Source organism: Hipposideros armiger, unplaced genomic scaffold (assembly GCF_001890085.2).
Source record: "Hipposideros armiger isolate ML-2016 unplaced genomic scaffold, ASM189008v1 scaffold_402, whole genome shotgun sequence".
Lineage (NCBI taxonomy): Eukaryota > Metazoa > Chordata > Mammalia > Chiroptera > Hipposideridae > Hipposideros > Hipposideros armiger.
This window is the reverse complement of record NW_017731752.1, coordinates 461,539-483,137: the sequence shown is the minus strand read 5'-3', so window position 1 is coordinate 483,137 and position 21,599 is coordinate 461,539. Positions and strand designations below refer to the sequence as shown.

Genomic DNA, 21,599 nt, shown 5'->3' with positions numbered 1-21,599 from the left:
TCTGATGGTGTGAGCAAGTGCATAGGTCCAACTCCAGCTCAAATACCTTTCTGTGTTGCAGGAAAATAAAGACTGCCTTGATCCTTAGTTTGTCATAGATTCCTGAAGACTGGGTTTTTAGATGCTTCTGTCTCATAAGCTAGCACCTGTCCTCCTTGAACCTTGTCCCCAATGGAGCCCTCCCTTATTAGGGTTGGATCAAGTGGACAAGTTATACTCCTTGAGAGCACTAGCAGCGGCCCTGTTCTCTGATCAGAGCTTGGACTTTTCTAACCAAATGGTCATATTTCTTCATCACAAAATTCTTACCCAACCCTCCTGAGAGAATCCATGTCTGTGTGCCATTTCTAATATAGATATTTCTCCATCAGGGTCATACTTGTTCAAAGCCATTCAATTGACATCAAACACTTCATTTCTTCTGCTCTTCACTCTGCCCCTAATTTGATCCCAAACAGTCATCTCTTTTCTCCGTAGCAACAATACTGCCCATAGGAGGACACCTGAAGAGATTTTAGGAAAACAGTAAAAAGCCTAAACAGTACTTTGTGTATTCCTTGTTTTAAGAAAATGAATTATAAACCAGATTCTAAGGGATTTCCCTTCCTAACACTTGTTTCCTGACTTCCACCCTAGGTCGGATGCCTTCCATATAAATATCCTTTTCAGCCCCGTACTGTGCTTGCTTCATTCCAAGGCAGAAAATTATTCATGATCAAACTGTAACTGGTGTTTAGCATTTTTCCTGAAGTTCAGTGTACAAGCAGAACTTGAATGAACAGCTTGTGAACGATTCCCTGAATTCATTGAGATTCAGCAGCTCCATGTTTTGGAAGCTGCTCACATAACACATCCCCCTGGTGACTACTAGATTTTTGTTGGTATTTTTACAATTACACATAGAGTCGAATGGAATCATATGCTAGGGGAGGGACCTGGAAGCTTCTCTAAATGCAAAGCAGTATGACGTTCACCGTTGGATCTCAGCATGGAGAGATGGTGATGTTTTGTGCCCTTCTTTAGAAAAAAGCTTGATTAGTTGTAGTCCACACTTTGTTGCCCAGCACATTCAAGTAGTAGCTGCTGGCTCAAAATAGTTGCATTCTTGCCCCATTTTTAAAAGCTTTATTAGGACATTCTGACTTGCTAGGTTTTACTTTAGAGTCCTGTAGAAACCCAAGATGCCTCCTCTATTCTTTGTTTATTACACCCATCTTGACCAAAAATAGTCATCGAGACATGTCCCCGACATGAATTATCTGTTATGTGGGCTGTTCACAACCTCGCTTTTAACCATCTCTGCCTCACACCCGCGCAGCAACACTCAGGCTGTGACTTTCCGAATTTCCCACTTGGTTGAAACGCAGACCAGCTGGGCTGTGTCCTCCCTTCTCCCACCTTTTGTTTAGCCTAACGCTGCTGCACCAGCACACTCTGGCTTTGCATGTTGTGTTACTGGCTCTGAGGAAGCACATCTTGTTTAAACGGAATGCTGCTAGTGAAAATGGACTCCTTCCATTTGATAGTCTCACCCCAGATGAATTGGACATGGTTTCCTATGAAATGAAATCAACTTTCAGGCTAAAGGGAGCCTGAAAAATGAGCCCTGGGGTAAAGATACAGAGTCGTTTATGAAACGGGATGCTTAAGTGGTAGGTTATTAAATTGCATGATGGTTGATGGTGAACTGTTGGTCTGGGTTCTGTGTCCCTTGTCAGAAATTTGTTTTAAAACTCAGAATAGATTTTTGGGAACTTTGTTTTACATGAAATCTTGATTTAACTAGGAACAAATGCCCTGGAAGTGATTATCAGTGGCTGTTAGCCACCTTGATGGACTGAGATACTTCACAAGCTCTCTCAAATGTTCCTTGATCTGCTTTCTGTTTGTCTGTCTCCCTGACCCCTTTAAAGGTTTCTGTTCTCGATCAAATATTTGAAACAGTAAAGGTGAATAAAGGAGATACACACACATACACATACACATACACACACACACACCAGGAAGAGAAATAACTAAAAAAATTACAACCTTAAAAGTAGTCAAAAGTGTTATTTGATATGAAAAATACCTAATAAGAAAGCACACAACCTATATGCCATATGTAAAATATGTCAATTTTATGCCACTAAGCATATGAAATGATTATGTATTTCTGCATAGGGCCCCGAGGAGAATGTGAGCCTCAGGCAGTTGAGGAAGAACATATATTGTAGGATTGCCCCATTTGAACTGACACTGGAAATCTTTGCTTGGGTGTTTTCTAAATTTCATGTTTATTCACCTTTAAATTGGAGCAAACCAAGGTTTTATAATTTGCATAATTTCTATTTTTCCTACACATTTATACCTTTTCAAATAATTGAGGTTGAAAGATGACTTCTTTCCCCACCCCCAATCCCCAAAACAATTGGGGTACTCAGATTTAAGAAAGTACAGTAGTTCCCCCTCATCCCCCAAGGATATGATTCAACACCCTCAGTGGATGGCTGGAAGCATGGATAGTACCATGTCCTATCTATACTGTTTATTTCTTATACATACATACCTATAAGAAAGTTTAATTTATACATTAGGCACAGTAAGAGATTCACAACAATAAGTAATTATAAAATAGAGTAATTATAACAATGTACTGAAATAAAAGTTATGTAAATGTGGTCTCCCCAGTAATTTTTATATTTTTCAGTCCAGACCTAGTCCTGAAACTGTATAACTGATTCTTGCTTGCAGTAAATGGTTTGATGTCACTCGTTTCAGGGGATCGATCCCTTGCTAACATCTTCATATAGGCTCAACGCATCCTGGCACAACTCATTGCTATCAATCAGAACATGTTTTCTGTTCATGTCTCCCACCCACAAATTGAATGCCTTTTCCATCTTAACTAAGCATTTATTATGCATTGTGGCCATAATTTTTGCAGTTTGAGGTGAGACTGCAAAAGTAGCACAAATTTATTTTTCCTTCTTCACAATTTCACTAATAGAAGATTCTTTCTTATCATAGATCCTAGCAACCTCAGCATAAGAATGTTTTTCTTCTTTCTTTAAGTTGAGAACTTTCACCTTTTCACTTAAAGGAAGCACTTTCTGGCTTCTCTTTGGCATATCTGAATTGCCAACATCACTAGTCTTGAGCTTGGGGTCATTATTAAGTAAAACAAGGGTTACTTGAACACAATCACTTTGATACCACAACAGCTGATATGATAACCAAGATGGCTACTAAGTGACTAACAGGCCGGGAGCATATGCAGTGTGAGTGTGCTGGACCAAGGAATGATTCATGACCCAGGTGGGAGGGAGAGGGACAGTTCAAGATCTAATCAAGCTACTCAGAGTGACAAGCAATTTAAAACTTTTGAATTGTTTATTTCTGGAATTTTCCATTTAGCATTTTTGAACCATGGTTGAAAGTGAAACCAAGGGTAATTGTAAACATCTTGGTCAGGAAAACATTTTAAAAATTATTTTAAATGTGACTCGAAATATGATTTCATACCCACCAGAAATGTCTTGAGAAGTTGCACTCACATCTTTTTTTCTAACACAGGTCTGAGACAATCTTATTTCTTTGAAAGTTTGTATGACCAAGTTTTTTCAGAAGGTACCACTTCATAGCAAATGATTTTTTTTTTTGCTCATTAAGATGGTTTTTCAAGACACTTGAATCAGCCTTACATTTTGTTTTATGTGGTTATCAACATGAAACATTCCCTTTGAAAAATATAGTGACCTAAGGCTTGCTTTCCTTTTCAGCCAAGATTTCTTCCCCTTTCTCCCTACTCGATTCATCAAAAGATTTTTTTTTTAGAATTAACATTGAGTCCTCCTCAGTAAATCAGTTAAAGATATTAATTGGAAGTTGCATCTCTTTTTAGGAGAAATTTTTGAAAAGTATATCATCTCCAAGCAATTCTCTGGTACCCCTGTATCTCTATAACGTTAATTAAATGTCAAGGGCAATTATGTTCTCTCTAGCAATTAAATCATCTGAAGTGTATATGACAGCTGCAAGCAATAAGTATTTGAAATATACAGAGGGTGCCAAAAAGTATATGTACATTTTAAGAAAGGAAAAAAACTGTATTAAAATTATAACACTCAATATATGCCGGTAACAAAAGATGAATAAAATTCGTGTATATACATTTTTTGGCACCCCCAGTATATGACCAGGTTTGGGTTTCTTTTAAGTAAGCCATATTACAGTAGTCACCCCCTTATCCATGTTTCACTTTCTGCGGTTTCAGTTACCCGCAGTTAACCTCTTTCTGAAAATATCTACTCGTATGTCATTCACCTCACTTAGGCATTGTATCATCTCACATCGTCACAAGAGGAAAGGTGAGTACAGTACAATAAGCTATTTTGAGAGAGGTCACATTCACATAACTTTTATTACAGTATATGTATTGTTATAATTGTTCTATCTAATTGTTAGTTATTGATAAATCTCTTACTGTGGCTAATTTATAAATTAAACTTTCTTATAGATATGGAAGTATAGGAAAAATACATAGTAAGCACAGGGTTCAGTACTATCCTCAGTTTCAGACATTTACTAGAAATCTTGGAACATATTCTCTGTGAATAAGGGGGGACTACTATATTTATTGTGTGTCACTCTACATCAAATTCTAGTAATTCAAGTAAAATTCTCCTTTCCCTTAACTCATCTTCCCAATTTGTAATTGTAATATCATAGAAATTGTATATAGCATTATTCATTGATCAGCAAAATGAAATACAAAGAATGTTGACTGTAAGAGAAGCCAAGATTTATTTTCTAAAATATGAGACTCAATAAGTGCATTGCCCTGTGTGCTATAGTTAAATAAAATTGCTGTCTAAGAACAAAATTAATTGACATGAAATTTCAGACAAAAATAAACAGTGCTTGTGAACGTATACTGATATTTAATTAAAATCATTCCAGCATTTACACCATTATTTTCTCTTTCCCCAAAATGAAAGATCATAAACCACGTTTTGGTTCTCAGAGATCCATCTACAGTAATTTCATCAAGGCCTATGTTGTTTTAAGTACATTATTTACCGACTGGATTATACCTAGTCCAGGAGATAAAAAGTCAAGTTTTCTAAACTTTCATGTTGATTGTTTTATAAGTTGATGTTACATAATCTGTTTTCTCTAATTCTTTCCAGATTTCTTTTTGTAAATCTATAGACTTTCTACTTTGGGGGGAGAAAAATAATTCATACTCGAAAGACATAAAAACATTTCTATAAATATCCCAACTGGCAGATATAGAATTTTTAATATAAAATTCATTTTTTTTGTTTGTTCTTATTTTCTAGTGTTTATAATTTTATTTCTGACAACTAATTAGGGGCACTCAATTCTACCAACCAAATGTTTACCATCAATCCTGGAATAAATTTAAGTGTCTACTTATATTTGTTAATCATGATTGGACTGTTTGTTTACTTATAATTTAATCTACTTTGGAAATGCGAAAGGATCTACAAATTCCTAGCACAGAAGCCATAAGGGGTTGAAGGGCCTTTAACTTTCTAAATATTTTATGGAGTCAGTTTATGCTTCACTACTTGAACATTAGTGCTGAGGTTTTCTTTGCAATACATTATTTCGGGGTGGCATTTGTTGTGCATTGTAGAGGCTGTGGTTTGAAATATGAATTAAGTTAGAAATAAAGAGGTCCCATTTAATGTGTACAAAATTGAGCCATGAGGATGCCTGTCAAAAATATTTCTATGTAAGAGCTCCCGTTAAAGATATAGGCTTCAATACATGTAATAATTTCTCCGATATGCTAATTTTATGTTGTTTTTGTGAAATCATCAGGGGGGAATTTTGACAGCTCTTTTGACGCAGAGAAGGGTGTTGGGACCATTGTCATTGCAAAACCTTTGGACGCAGAGCAGAGGTCCATTTATAATATGAGTGTGGAAGTCACCGATGGGACAAATGTTGCTGTCACTCAGGTAAGACGTCAAACTACTAAGCAGTGAGAATGCCGAAAGGTCTGCTAAAGTCAGAGTTGCAAGCAGTTAAAAAAATGTATTGGAAGTAGTCAAGTATGTCGATGGATTTCTAGTGTTTTAAAAAAATCATTTGAGAGAACAACCTAGATAGAAAAAGGATTCTATCGATGGTATTGTATAATTTAGCTGCTTCTTTCAAGAAATCATGATCGTTCATGTATAAAAAAGTGCAATGTGTTTGTTCCCTGATCATTTCCTATAGATTTATCTCTGTAACAACAAAGCCAGCTTTCCTTGAATGTAGAAAGAAGAGAACATCTATATTGTCTGAGTTAATGCACCATGCTATTCTTCACTTCCTCATTTGTCAGTCACAGGAAGTTAGAGCTAGAGGTATCTAAGAGTCCAAATTCATTTTACAAACTAAGATCAGATGAGCGATAGAGCCAAGGTCACATAGCCTTAATACAGAACAAGGACTGAGATCTAGGTGCCCTGCCTCCCATCTCCCATTTTAGCCTGTATGCCAATGGTTCTTTCTCCTGGCTGCACAGAGCCCCCTGGTTGTGAAGGAGGGGGTTGTTAAAACCACTGAAGCCTGGGCCGCTCCCCCAGAGATCCTACACGGTTCTAACATGCAGCCAGGGTTGAGGACCACTGCTTATACTCTGCTACTTGAGTGCTTATGAAACATCATTGAAGCCAGGACGAGAAAATCCCTGGGTAAGACTAACACAATGTTAGATATTCGTACGGGACACATGTACCCTAAGTATAGAAGATTGTTTTGTTTTATATTTTACCGTCAGAGATCTTAGGCCAGTTATGGCAGAGGATTGGCACAGACACATATCCTGTAACCCTTCCTATCCTCCCCACTTCTCTCTCCTGTTCCCATGACCCCAGAAGCCATCTGTATTGATCAAGATCCTTTTTCCTGCTGAGCCCAGATGTGTCCTCAGAATCCTTCCCAACACAATGCTTCAGGTAGTAAAGATGAAATTTCTGCCCACCTGAAATAAACAAGTGTCGATTTCTTTAAAATACGATGTAAGCTTTTGTAACTATGTGGTTTTAAAAAGGAGAAAGGAGGAGTATTTCATGTGCTTATCTACGCAGCTGCCTCTTAGTTTGCCTCTTAGCTGTTTCAAAAATGTGCTGAGTCTATTCGTAATTGTAGAATGCTGGAATTTTAAGGAAACAACAGGGTTTGTGATTGTGCAACCCTTTTATTTTTCATTTGAATAAACTGAAACTCAGAAAGGGAGTGGCATGTGCAGCCAGTGTGTGACTACCCTGATCCTTCAACCCGTGTCCTTTCCTAGGATGACTATACGACTCTATCTGCCTGAGAGAGTCCCATTTACTCCTGTTGCACTGGTGTAATTAACAGTATCCCATTCACTCTTAAAATTGCCCCAGTTGGGGCAATAAATTACATGATCACCCTACCTAACTCTGTTCTGTTTCAGAGTACTTTCAAGACATCTGGAAAGGACACCATGGTTGAGACCCTACAGGAATCACACAATCTACAGGAAGGCCACAAGACTAATACAAAATAATCCACTTGTAGTATCACCAAGTCTTTAGCGCTAATACTCTTTAAATGGCAATTTAAATTAGGCTTTTTAAATTAGCCATGTCTTAGCATATCCAACCTCAACTTTTTAGCTCCAGTTAAAAAATACAAGACATATCTGAGTAAAATGCAAATAAACATGGAACCATATTTAGTTCCATACTTTTCTTTAGGGTTTTAGAACAATTGAATTAAATGGTAATTCAGTGTGCCCAGAATGTTCTAGAGACACATTCAATATTCAAAATGAATGAACGAATAGTAGACACTACATATTCAATGGGACCTATATGGCAGGTAGGCTGGATCTCCAAAGCACACACTGATTCATGTTAACCAAAAATAAAAATTATCAGTGAAATTTTTATTTTAGAATTTCATTAGGATCCAATCAGAAATCACTTAACAGCTTTTCTTTCACAGTTATTTTTGTGTTCATACCATGTGCTAGGTGCTATACTAGATATAGAGGTCAGTGATTCAGAATTTTCAAACCAGATGACTGATGTACACCTACTTTTTAAAAATTAATATGAAAGCATATATTCCAGTACTTCTAATGTATCCATTGTTCAAGTCCCACATTCACTGATTTTATTTCAGACTAACGTATAGTTAGGTTTATCCCCAGAGCAGCTGGGAAAGAGTGAGAATTGGAGTGAACTTGGAGCTCCCCCTTGCTAATGAAGCAAAGCAGGTTAATAAAAAGCATCAAGAGATTTTCTTGTCGGAAGCTTCCAAGTCATTCTGTGTCTCCAGGGCCAGGACCTTCTCAAGAAGCAAGAACTAATAGTTTCCAAAGTATAAACTTGTATGTCATCATTATTACCATCAGAAAACCATTGCTGTGTCTTTTGGGCTGTGTGGGGCCTGACTACCCCTCCAGCCTCTGCCAATCCAGGCCTCTGCTCACATCGGCCACAGCTCCTCTGGCCGTAGTGACAGCAGCAGTTCTCTGAATTAGTCAAAGGCCTCAGTGTCAAGGACACTTTTACAAAAGATGTTTGGGGAAAGGAAAGGCATTTTAGATTTTTTTAGAAACCAGGAAAGCATGCTCCAACCCTTGACCATAAGCAACTTAAATGATTCCACCATCAAACAGATACCCGTCACCATAGAACTCAACAAATGTCCCGTAGCCCCCAAACACCTGCTCAGTTTTCCCTTGAGAACTTTTCTCTACTTTGTTCACTTTGAATCATAAAACATGGTATGATACGAGCTTCCAATCAACCATAAACAACATGTGGAATTTTACTTCGCAGACGTCAAATAAAACCAAGCCTTCAGGGATCTCTGTGTCTACATGAGAAACCCTTCCTTCATCTTCAGTTTGGCCTTTTCTCCCAACTCATAGGATTCTTGTGCCTCAGGGTGACACTATCAGGTGATGAATAAACATCCCTTTCCTTACAGAGATTGCCTAGCCTGAGTACAGAATGTAAAAAATTTCTGTGGAGTTCAAGTTACAAAGATACAGCTGGACTAAATGGAAGAACACAGCATGTCAACATATACAAAACCCTCCTGGCAAGAGACATAAGGGCCTCTGCATAAAATAGTTGTTGATTTTATGACGGCTATTATTATGTTTTATATAACATAGCACAGTATTGGACAGCATGGGCTTTGTAGCAGTACATCTGTGTTCCGATCCCAACTCGGCCCCTTACTAGCTGCGTCCCCTCAAGCAGGTGCAGGTTACTTAATTTCTCTGCAGCCTAACTAGTTCCTTCATCTATAAAATGGGTGTATCAATACCTACATCATAAGAGTTGCTATGGATTCCATGAGTATGGATAGAGTATTAACATGAGGTCTAAACAGTAAGTTCTCAGTAAATTGTAACTACTGCTGCTATTATCATGACTGTCGTCACTTAGCCTCTCTGAGCATCTGTGTCAAGGGGGCTGCCTCACAGGTGATGAGACACACATGATTGCCTGTGACAGTGCTCTGGTGAAGGGGATGATGCAGGGTTGCATCCCAGGCTTTTAATGAAGGACTATTTTGGATACTTTCTGACTTGTCCTGGGGTACAAGACAACCCCTTAAGGTTCCCTCAATGCAAATCACACCAGGTAGAATTTGGCAAGGGCTCTGAGCACATGTGACCCTGGGTATATTATGGGCTTTTCCTAGTTCCTGATGCTCCCTCCCAGGATGGTCATCTCTGATGGCTCTTTGACAGTCTTCACTTTGCCTGAAACCAGACAACATGGTTGAGAGCTTTCTGTGTTTCAAGAATGATCCCAAGGCTTTAAAAGCTTACTCCCAATTTCTGCATGTAGAATGTCATGGAATGGTAGCAAATGGTTTGTGACTAGCACCAGAAATAGCATTGCTGTAGACCAAAACAATGAGTAATGTTGAGTGGAGAGATTTAACACTAGCACCATGGTTCCAGTTGTTCTTTCCTATCAGACCTTTCCCTGATCTCCAAACCCTGCTGCCTCCACCAAGCCAATGCAAATCTGGACCCAGCTGTATAAACCAATTAAACTCTCCAAGATAGTCTGAGGTCCTGAAAGGTGCTTGAAAACCATGAAATTTTTATAAATGCTGGTGTGTATGTGTATGTTTTTAGCAAGTAAATCCTTAGTATTCATCAGGTGTTCAAATGGGTATATGGCCTAAAAATAGTTCAAATAAACTAACTCTTCAACACCTTTTCATTACTCAGAGACGCTAGTTAAAAATTACAACATGCAATCATCCATGCTTCCTAGAAAACACACACGTGCCTGAGGGGATTGTTGGTTTTACAAAGCCTCCCTGCTCTGGTGACTGGGCTGGCTATTTCCATGGTGTTTCAAAGCACTGCTGTTCTGAATTAAGAAAGAGGCTAAATGTGTCTACCAAGGCCCTGAATAACAAACAGGTTAACTCCCTTCAAGAAATTAAAAAAAAAAAAATAGAAATAGTCTGTGAAAAAAAGGGCACCACTATTCTTTAACATTATGGAAGTGTTCCCCACTTTTATGTTATATTGGGTTGTCGGGAAAGTCATGACATATTTTTCTGTGTTTTTCAATACAAAAATGCGTCATGACTTTCCCGACGACCCAATAGAAGCCCAGAGATGAGCATGAGTGTCTGGCGAAAAGGAAATGATGAACGGGTTGAGAGAGGGGTGCGATCTGGTTAGAGGAAAGGTGAGGAAGCGCAGAAGCACTGGCTGTTATAAGAGGGGAGAGGGAACATCCAGGTGGAACCAGAGGACCATGGAGAGCAGGAATTAATGAGATGCCAGGAAGATGAGGTTACTGTCCAAGTGTACAGGAGCACTATAAATCTCTTACAAGAGGGCTTTTACCCTGAAGGCCCAGACTGTGGTCTCTACATACCATTTCCCGTGGAAAGGAACCAGGATTTCTTATAGAAATAGCTGATTCCAGGATTGAGGCAGGAGTCTGGGCATCTTACCCTGCCAGAAAAGACTAGTGGAGTCATGTTAAAGAATGGCAAGAGGCAACTTAATGGGCCTTCCATTAATCAAAGATGGGATCATTAGAGCATCAAAAAGATAATGACTATAATTGACTGAAACACAAGAAATAGATTTAAAATAAAAACAAGTGTTTATATTATATTCAAAAAGAAACTCATTTAACTCTCATGATTACTTTATGAGGCAAGTACTATTTGCAGCCCCCGAAGATGTCCATGTCCTGTTCTTCAGAATTTGTGACTATGTTATGTTACATAGCAAAAAAGACCTTGCAGATGTAATTAAGGTCATAGAACTTAAGATAGAGTATCCTGGATTATGGAGGTGGGTCCAGTCTAATCACATGAGTCCCTAAAAAGATGACTTTCTCAGCTGAAGTAGGAAGAGATGCAGCAAAAGGGGAAGTCAGAGATTCCAAATGTGAGAGGATTTGAAACAGCATCACTAGTTTGAGTATGGAGGGGGCAACAGGCAAGGAACACAGGCCCTCTTAAGGAGCTGACAGCCAGCAAGGAAACAGCGACCTCAGGCCTAGAACCCAAAGAACTAGATTCAGCCAACTTGGAACCTGGAGCTGATTCACCTCCAGAGCTTCCAGAAAGGAATGCATCCCTGCCAACCACTTATTTCGGCTTTGTGAGACTCTATAAATACAGAACCCAGTTGAGCCACACCACTCAAATTTCTGATCTACAGAACTAGGAGATAATAAATGGGTGTTGTTTTAAACTGCCAAATTTGTGGAAATTAGTTATGCTAGAAATAGGAAACTATCGACATAAATCCAAACCTGTAGAGAATTTTTATGAGTTGATTTGAGCCAAACAGATGACATATGCTAAGGAGCAAGATCTGAAATGCTCTGGAAAATGGCAGTTTTGCAGCTTATTTTATATGTTAGAACCAAAGGAGAGGATTTAAGGAAGATGCATGAAATCCATTGGTGGTAGATTAAGGAGGTGGGAGAAAGCACCATGGGGACATCTCTAGGATTGGTTAAAAGGCAAAATGGAGAAACACACATTTCTTTCCCATTGGTGGGTACAAGATAGTTAATAATTAACATTTATAGCATGTAGAGATGGTAAGTGGGGAACAAGATAATGAGGGGTTTTGGTGGTCTTGTGCTCTGGTGCTCACAGTTGTGCCTTTGAAGGGTAGGAAAAGAAAATTACTCTGACATTTCAAAGGTATGTTATCCTAGATGGCATAAAAACATTGGACAGTTGGGCCGGCCGTGTGGCTCAGTTGGTTAAGAGCTCGCTCAAGAGTTTGAGCTCTGAGCAACAGCGGTTTGAGTCCAGCCTGAGCTGAGCAGCCGCTGAGCAGCCGCTGAGCTGCCAATAGGTAGCAGGATGGCTCAGCTAAAAAAAAAAAACAACAACAACATTGGACAGTTCACTTAAGATAATGAACAATGATTGACCTTTGCTAAGGAAGCTATAGGCCTGGGATGTGACTACCTGCCAAGGTCTGCCCAGTTAGGAATTTGTGATCAGACCATCCTGTGTGCTTGCTTTTGGTCACTGAGCTTGTCAGGCCTGCCATGTGGCTCCCCTGAGCTTGTCAGGTTTGTTGCCTATCCACTTTTTCATTCACGAAAGTAACCCCTGTTGCCATTCTCATTTTTCAGGTAAAGAAATTGAGGCAAAGCAAGGTTAAGGAAGTTGAGCAGATCAGGGTTCAGACACAGGCAGTTGGATTCCAGAGCCTGCTCTCTCAACCACTGCACTGTGCTGCCTCTCAAAGGCAAGATTAAATTCTAAGGCGTGAAAAGCAACTCACCGGGCCCTACTAGTTACGAAGGGGGACACTTTTTAATTAAGATGGCTGCCTGGGGAACATGGCGCCACCTGTGGCCATTAGAATGTCTTATTACCAGCCATACCTGCTGGGAAGAGAGTAAAATGCCCCACCCTCCTTGTAGCCTTCGTTTCAATCCTCTGAGCTTATGGGCCACAAAGACACATATTACCAAGGATGAGAAATTATAAATTTTAACAATGTTCCTCAAACATCTGCCGGATCAACCTGAGTTACTGCATCTTCATAGCAAATTTAAACAAATCTAGAGTGTGACACTTCCAGAAGATCAATGGATGGAAATACATAGTAACGTAAAACACTTGATATTTGCATTATAACTTGACAAGCTTCATTCTTAAGTTTCATGTCCCTGTCACCCTGGGTGTAGTTAAGTTAAGTGTTACTATTACACTCATTTTTCTGGTGGTAAACTGAGGTACAGAATAGTTAGGTGGTGCCCTATGTATACACAGGTAAAGAGATACAAACCCACTTTTTCCTTCTTGAAATCAGATTCCGTCTCAGTAACATTTCCCTGCACACCTATATATACAAAATATACAATTTAATTCATTAGGGGAAGCATTTGGTACAGTGGAAGGAGCACTGACCCCGAATCAGGTGACCCAAATTCAAGTCAGCACTTAAATGATTGCTGTCTATGTTAAAATAATTCCATCTCCGTGAGTCTCAATTTCTTCTGTATAATGGGGATAAAACCTTGCATGCCTTATGGGTTGTTATAAGAATAAAATATTATGAAAAGGTCCTCGAGATCTGTGATGTGTTAGACACATGCAGGTTTTATTATTACAGTCTCATTTTCAACTTAAAATTGGAATAGTATACCTGATAACTGTAAAATACTATGTGTGTGGCTTTTATTTTTATTCATGAAAGACAGCAGAGATAGTCATGCCCAAATAATAATCTAAAAATTACATTGATTTGATTCAGGGACTCATGATACGTGGTTTTGTGACTTTAATATACTTGTCTTATTCAAGTCCTGTTCTGATTTGTAAAGATATGAAAATCAGCTTGGATTTGTATGTTTCATAGCCAAACCCGAGATACAAAATATCTTTGAGATAATCTTCAAGATTCTTAAGCCCCACAAAGGTAGATCATTGAGATTGGCCACAAAAGCTTTCCGCCAAAGGACCTATAGTCACTGGGGCTGGGAGATCTGTAACTTGTGTTCCTAAAGTTACCCGTGCCCTCCACAGCTGTGAGGATTCCGTTCCTCTTTGGTCTCCCAGTGATGGTTGAGAGTTCCTTACTAGCCTCCTTTCTTTAAAAGCACAGTTTACCTTGAAGATTTGGACTTTGTCTTACCTTTTCTCCCCAACTTGCACCTGCTTAAAAGGTGGGGGGTTGGGGAGGGTAGGAACAAATCACTTTTGCTAAAGCTGCTGCGTGACTCCCTAGGTAAAGGAACCCCTAAGGGACACTGCCCTCATCCAGGGTTTTCTCTCATCTCCTTTAGCGTCATCTTACTCTTAGCAGGTGAAAAGGGCAGTGGCCCAAAACTTCCTTGTATATGTAGGTTCGTAAAATGATGGAACGAGTGCAATCATATAGAGAAAAAATAAGGCAGCAAGCCAACTTTAATGTGAGACTTTCTGTTAAAAAAAATTACAAAATTTCACTGTATGTAATAGATCTGTGCCTGACAACTTCTGAGTAAATCAGTTTTTGAAAATGAGTTCCAATTTTAAAGGCATTAGGGAACTTTCTATTTAAAATAATCCTATGATTGATATTCCTGAAATGAAAATGGTCATGTCAGTTATCTGTTTTGTAAATTAGGATTTCTGTATAGCAAGGTACATAATATTTGCACACATATTTGTCCACATGTATGTTATGTACATTTATAATTCATGTGTGTATAATTTAAGTTTACGTGGAAATGCTATGATGGAATGAATTCAGAATTTCTCTCCATAATACGTAGGTTTGAGTCTGGCCTTGCCATTGTGACTTTGGGCACATCGCTTAACTTCTCTGATTCTCGTAATACTGGTAAACTAGAGATAATAAACTTTAAGAAAGGAATATGATACAGGTTTATACACTGTAAAACAAGCACAAACTGACATGATTTTTCTATTTATACACTCAAAAACAAAACTCATAAGCTTGGGGAGCATACAAGGGACATCCCCTCAAAATCACAACTATAGAATGTTTTCAATATGGTTTTGAAATGCCAACAGAGGCAGAACAGAATTTCAGTAATTTAGGACTTAATTAGTTCTAATAAAAGATAGAGGCCTTACGCTGCAACTGGCCCCACAGACACTTCCCGCCATGAGCCTTTGTAAAGCCGGGCTTGGCGTCTACCCAGACTTAGCTTAGAAGAGCCTACAAAACCCAAAGTGGACAGTATTGAAACCGACTCTGAGAGACTCCCTACATTCAGGTTTCCTCCTGCTTTGATTCCATTGTACTCCTTTAGGCCTTTCAATTACCGTTTGGAACACAACATCTTTGAGAGTTACTTTGCTTTGTTTGTTAGTTCAGGAGCTCACAAATGGCCCCAACTGTGGGAAATAAAAAAACAAATGAGGAAAGGGAAGTCTTTTACAGAGAAACACTTGTTCTGACTGTAGATTAGGCTCAGGACAAAGCAAGCAGAAAGAGGCAAGCTTTTCAAGAGCATATCAACTTTGAAACTTCATGAAAATCAGGGCAGGCTTACTGGCTGGAAAGGGTTTTTTGCCTCATTAATATAACTGCTTCTGTGAACACAAACATTTTAGCATCTTGACTAAGTTAACTTGAACTTTTTAAAGGAAAGAATTAACATTCAAAGAATCTAGTAGCCTTTCCAAATATAGTGGAGATAAAAACAATACCCAAAACTCTGTAGGCACACTTCTCAACTCTTTTTGTACCTTAAACTACAGGCAAAACTTTTCCCCATGTCAGGCTCACTCCCATGGACAAGTTGTCCAGGCACAGAGGACATAGCACTGCCCTTTTTCTCTCCCTCAGAAAAAGCACATCTGTACCAAAGGGAAGGACAGTACAACTATTTATAAGCATAACTGTGGTCTGACTAAATTTATTTTTTAAAGTAAATAATTTTCTAAAATTCAGCCAGATGCCTGCATATCATTTAGTGGAGACTCACTAAAGGCTTTTCTATTAGTCAGGAATAAAACAAGAATATTACTTTTTCTACTACTATTTAACATTGATTAGCCAATGCTAATAGAGAAAGCAATTTGTGTCATAAGAATCATAAAGAAAAAGGTAAAATGATATCTATTTGTATAGAGAATAATTATGTATCTGAAAAGCTCGAAAAAGTGAATGGAAAAACTAATGCAAATGATAGGAAAATTTAGTAAAATAACTGGTTATAAATTTAACTTACAAGAATCAATAGCCTGTATTTGTAGCCAAAAAGAAAAGAAAAAAGCAGTGAAAAGATATTTAATGGAAAGAAAACCCCATTTAGAATAGCACATGTATAAACTTTAAAAAGTGTTCAAAACCTATTTTAGGAAAATTAAAACACCCCCAAAAAACAAAACAGTAGATTTGTACAAATAAAAAAAGATAAACCACGAGTATGTTTTTGGATAGTTTAAAGAAATCAGTTCTCCTTTAGTTATCCTATACTTTTAGCATAATCCCAATTTAAAATGCTATTAAGTTTTTGTCAGGTGCTATACAAGTTGAATATAAAGTTTATTTGGAAGAGCAACCAGCAAGAATAGCCAGGAAAACCCTGAAAAAGAACAAAGAGAGGGCCTAGCTTTTCCAAACAATTAAAATATACTGTAAGGCCTCTGTAATTAAAACATTTTGATATTGATGCATGAAAAGACTGGTAAACTAATGGAACAAAATAGAAAAGCCAGAAATACACTATTTGCATATGTAAATTTGGTATACAATAAAATTGGCTTCTTAAATCAGTGGAGAAGTCATGCTCTAAAAAGGGGCATTGAAATAAATGGAGAGCCATGTGGAAAAAAAAAAAAACTGGATCCATTCCTCACATAATATACCAGGAAAAATTCCAAATGGATTAGAGATGGAAATATGAGTAAAAGAAGCATATAAATGCTATTTATAAAAAATGAGTGTGTTCACCTATAACCTGGAAATGTAGAGAATGTTCTAAACTATGGCTTAACACCCAGAAACAAGGGAAAAAATTGATGTATTCAATTACATGAACATAAAAATAAAAACTTTGCATGGCAAAAAAATCACCATGAGCAAAATAAAGATAGATGACAAAATTGAAAACATTTGCAATTTATATCATCATACTTCCATACTAACAGAAAAAAAAATGCAAATAGCTCTTAAATATATGAAAAAATGTTCAGCTTCATAATAAGAGAAAGACAAATTACAACTACACTGAGATGTCATTTCTCATCTATCAGTTTGGCCAAAAACCTAAAAGTTTCACTACATGTGTACTCTTTTGGCAAGGCTGCAGGAAGACAGTTATTCTTATATATTATTGTAGGAATACAAACTGATAAAACTTTTGAGTAGGGGAATATGGAAATATCTAAGCTCCTAATTCTAGGGAGCATAATACATGTTAGCAAAAATATGAAAAGATGTGAGCACAAGGCTCTTTATTGCAAACTATTTCTAAAAGCAAAAATAGGAAACATTTTAAATGAACATCAATAGAAGACTATGATAATAGAAGACTATGAGTTAACTATGATACATCTATTCATTGGAAGAATATTTCTGTACTGCTGTGGGCTGGTCTTCAGGACATAATTCAGTGACACTCTTGACAGTTTGAGTCAGATAGTTCTTTGTTGCAATGGGCTGTGCTGTGCATTGTAGGATGTTTAGCAGCATCCCTATTCTCTACCCACTAGAGTCTAGGAACACCCTTCCCACAGCTGTGACAACCAAGAATGTCCAGAAATTGAAAAATGTCCCTGGGGAACAAAGTCATCACTGATTGAAAACCATTAATGTTAAGTGAAATAGCTCATTGGGGGAAAGTGTATACAATATGTTTATATTAACAAAATAGATGGATAAGACATATCATTAAACTAAGAAAACTGATTACCTGTAGGAGAAGCAAGTAGGGTGAAAGGGAGAGATACAGAAGCTAAACTTTATACCTTTTGTAAATTTGACTTTAGTACTTTTGCATATAATATAAAACAAAATTAAATGTTAAAGAAACAAGTCTGAAATTTGAAAGCAGACAAACTTATAAGTGTTTTCAGTTGGTAGGATATCTACAACAAAAAGAGCTGTTCTAAGTGACTTTAAACTTACTAATTTTACTTTATATCCCAGTGGGATAAATCCTAGGACAAAAAAGAACTGCAAAATAATATTAAATTGTTTTGAATGACCATCATTATAATGTAGTTATAATAACAATGTTGATGTTATTATTCTGAGACTTTTGTTCATGTGTTTCAGATAAAGCAATGAATAATGATGATGATATCACTGAGCATGAGAAATTTCAGCATGGGAGGAAGGCAATAACAGATGTAAAAAGAATGAGATTAAGTAAAAACTTGATACCCTAATTTGAAATTGGAAGTATCAATATAAACTCATGAATAATTATTAAAAACAAAAATCTCTGCTGACTGTGTCCACTGAAAAAAAGCTAGACACAATAGCAAATCTAGCAGCAGTGAACATTCCTAGCACTAGATTGTGATCTCTAAAATGCCATTTCTAACTAAAAAGAAATGAGCACTTTTTGAAGAAATGGATAATTCAGAACTGGGGCAGAAAATGTACAAGAACACCCTGGAAAAATTACCAGTAGCAATTATTGGAAAGTAAGGAAGCTATCGAAGTCTTTACCAGAGCTGGGTCAAAAAATTGCAAGAGGCAACTTGAAGAGGCTCTCAATGGCCAAGGAAGGGCCATTTGTCTATCAATTAGTATAGTAACTGCAATGGACAGAAACACATCAGATGGGATTGAATTCATGAGCTCATAGCAATTCCTGGAAAACAGAATACTTCATTGATCACTTTGGGAGGAGCTAAAGAACCAATTCATTATTTTGAAATGATAATAGAGGAGAAGGGTTAGATATTTTTCCTGCTGTTCCTACAGGAAGAGTAACCAAATAATTGTACCAAGCTTATTTTTAGCCCATAAGTGAGAAAAAAATCATATTAAAATATTACTATTTTGCATTTTTAATGAATTAATGGTATCTATGTAATGATCAATGGCTGCTAATATCACATAACAAGAAAAAGAACCAGGTATTACGTATCTCCAGATGGAAGAATACTGTATCACGCATGAAGGGTTTTTGTAAAACAAAAAAAGAGAGAGAGAGAGAAGGAGGAGGACATTACACTTGAATCTTATCAAGTCTCCCCAATTTATAAGAACTACAAGGGACAGAGAGACATGCAGAACAAAACCATGGGGATGTAATGAGTGAAATTCAGACTGTGGGAACTAAAGATAACATGGCTCAGTTTGTTCAATGCCAACAATAACAACATAAAAATTGCAAGGAAATAAAGGGAGCTAGAGGAAGAACCTATAAATTAAAAGATAATTAAAGGATGTATCAACCAAATGCAATGTTTAGATCTTATTTGCATATCCTGATTAAAAGACACTGAAAAAAATATGTATACATATGTACACAAACATACATAATGTGTTAAAAAGCAATTACAGAAAGATGAACACCAACTAAATATTTCATGATGATAAGGAATGAATTTTCTCTGCTTATATGTAATGGTATTGTGTGTGTGCCTGTGCGTGTGTGTGTGTGTGCGCGTGCGCACGCACTTGTGTGTTTAAGTGTCCCTATCTTTTAGAGATACTTACTGAAACTAGATGATGACTGGGATTTGCTTCAAAATAATATGGGGAAGCAGGTGGGAATGAGTGGGCGTATAGATGAAACAAGATTAGCTATTTATTGATCATTGTCAAAGCTGAGTGATGTATACTCGAAGGTTCATTAACCTATTACTTTTATATCTGCCTGAGAATTTTTGTAACAAAGTATTTTATGAAAGAAAACAAGTTGGGAACTTGGTGTTTCCGCGGTCATTAGTTAGCACAAGGTTCCTTGCTAAACACCTCCCTTGTGAAGGAGAACCACAGTGTGTAGACACTGCCCTTGGGAAGCTCCGATTGCCCTGAGAATGCCAGCCCTGTGTTCACTATCTGCTTTGCTCAGCCTTTCCTTGGTTACTCTTCCCATTCTGTCACCACCTCCACATTGAGTCCACTGTAAGGAGCACATAACAAGAACTTAAAAGTAATAGGAATGGAACAAACTAAGGTCATCTCATGATCTCTTACATTTGTGCCTCAAATAGCCCTGTGGAATTATCACCCCACCCTGGGGCTGTCTCAGCTGTTCAATTAATAGTGAGAATATAGATCAGCTAATAGTTTATGTTCCTGCTAATGCTAAGTACCGGTTTATTGTCAACCTCTAATTACAGAGTGTTTTCCTCCAAGCTCTTCGTATGTATTGAGATGGCTGCTACAAGCTGGGATCTAAGGACATGGAGAGAAGAAAGAGGGTGGGGGGGCCTCTGTTATAGTGATAGCATTAGTCATCACGCTTGTCTTCTTTGAACCCTAGGTATTTATCAAAGTGCTGGATAATAATGATAATGGCCCGGAATTCTCTCAGCCGAATTACGATGTGACCATTTCCGAGGATGTGCTCCCAGATACAGAGATACTGCAGATTGAAGCCACAGACAGAGACGAGAAGCACAAGCTGAGCTACACTGTCCACAGCAGCATCGACTCCGTCAGCATGAGGAAGTTCCGGATTGACCCCAACACGGGCGTGCTCTACACTGCCGAGAGACTGGACCATGAGGCCCAGGACAAGCACATCCTCAACATCATGGTAGGACCAAACTGCTTAACTCGCTCTCCTAGCAGAATCACTGACCATTCAAGGCACACACCGCCGGCCGAGTGGCTCAGTTGGTTAAGAGCTCACTCAAGAGTGCGAGCTCTGAGCAACAGTGATTCGAGTCCTGGCCTGAGCTGAGCTGCCAACAGGTGCCATGATGGCTCAGCTTAAAAAAAAAAAATAAAGCACCATCAAGGCACACACCTTAGTCCTCAAATGTACAGGGCCCTTAAATTTTGTAAGCACTAGTAAATTTGGTCTTTTCCCATCAGGGTTGCCTTCGTTTTTGCCTTTTTTATTTTGGTGAAGAATTACAATTGTTAGATAGTGACTCCATATTTTTGCCAAAGTGAAATATTAGATGAATTCTACAGACAGTGGCTGCTCAGTAAATGCTCCTGACAGACTAACTTGATGCGGGAGGAACAGGCCATGTTTCCATAAATTTCCAAGGCTACAGTATTGGTTCGTATCCAGAAGATTTTGTGGAAAAATTTAGAAGAAATTCCTTGAGAAGTTAATCACAAGGGTATTCACTTACTCAATTTACACAATGCTCAGACCTTGGAAACATTTAGAGAACTGATTTATTACTTATTGCGCTGGCATTGGACCTAGCGGTAAATACTGGCACACAAAAGAAAACTCAAAACACACCAAAGCCTGCAGAGAGTGTTAAATCTGAATTTGGGTTCATGGTGCCTCCAAATTATAAAAGGTTGCTTTAATTTTAAGGTGGAGTTTGCCTTGTTGCCATAATTTGGAAGGGGAGATTAATAAGAAATGTCCTTGATAAGTTTATGATGTAAAATCTGTCCCTCTAACTACCCAAGAACCCTGTGGGCAATTGTACAGCCACTGCCTCCAGAGCCTCCCTGAGTTCCTTTGAACACG

General features: G+C 38.0%; 1 protein-coding gene across 3 annotated transcripts in view; it reads left to right on the top strand.

The window, feature by feature from the left end:
* Positions 1 to 21,599, top strand: part of FAT3 (FAT atypical cadherin 3) — a 658,207-nt gene that overhangs the window by 527,800 nt on the left and 108,808 nt on the right. For all 3 annotated transcript variants that reach the window (XM_019663735.1, XM_019663734.1, XM_019663733.1), the window contains 2 exons: positions 5,833 to 5,972; positions 20,421 to 20,696. In XM_019663735.1, the coding sequence (XP_019519280.1) occupies positions 5,833 to 5,972; positions 20,421 to 20,696 (416 nt within the window). The remainder of the gene's footprint in view (positions 1 to 5,832; positions 5,973 to 20,420; positions 20,697 to 21,599) is intronic.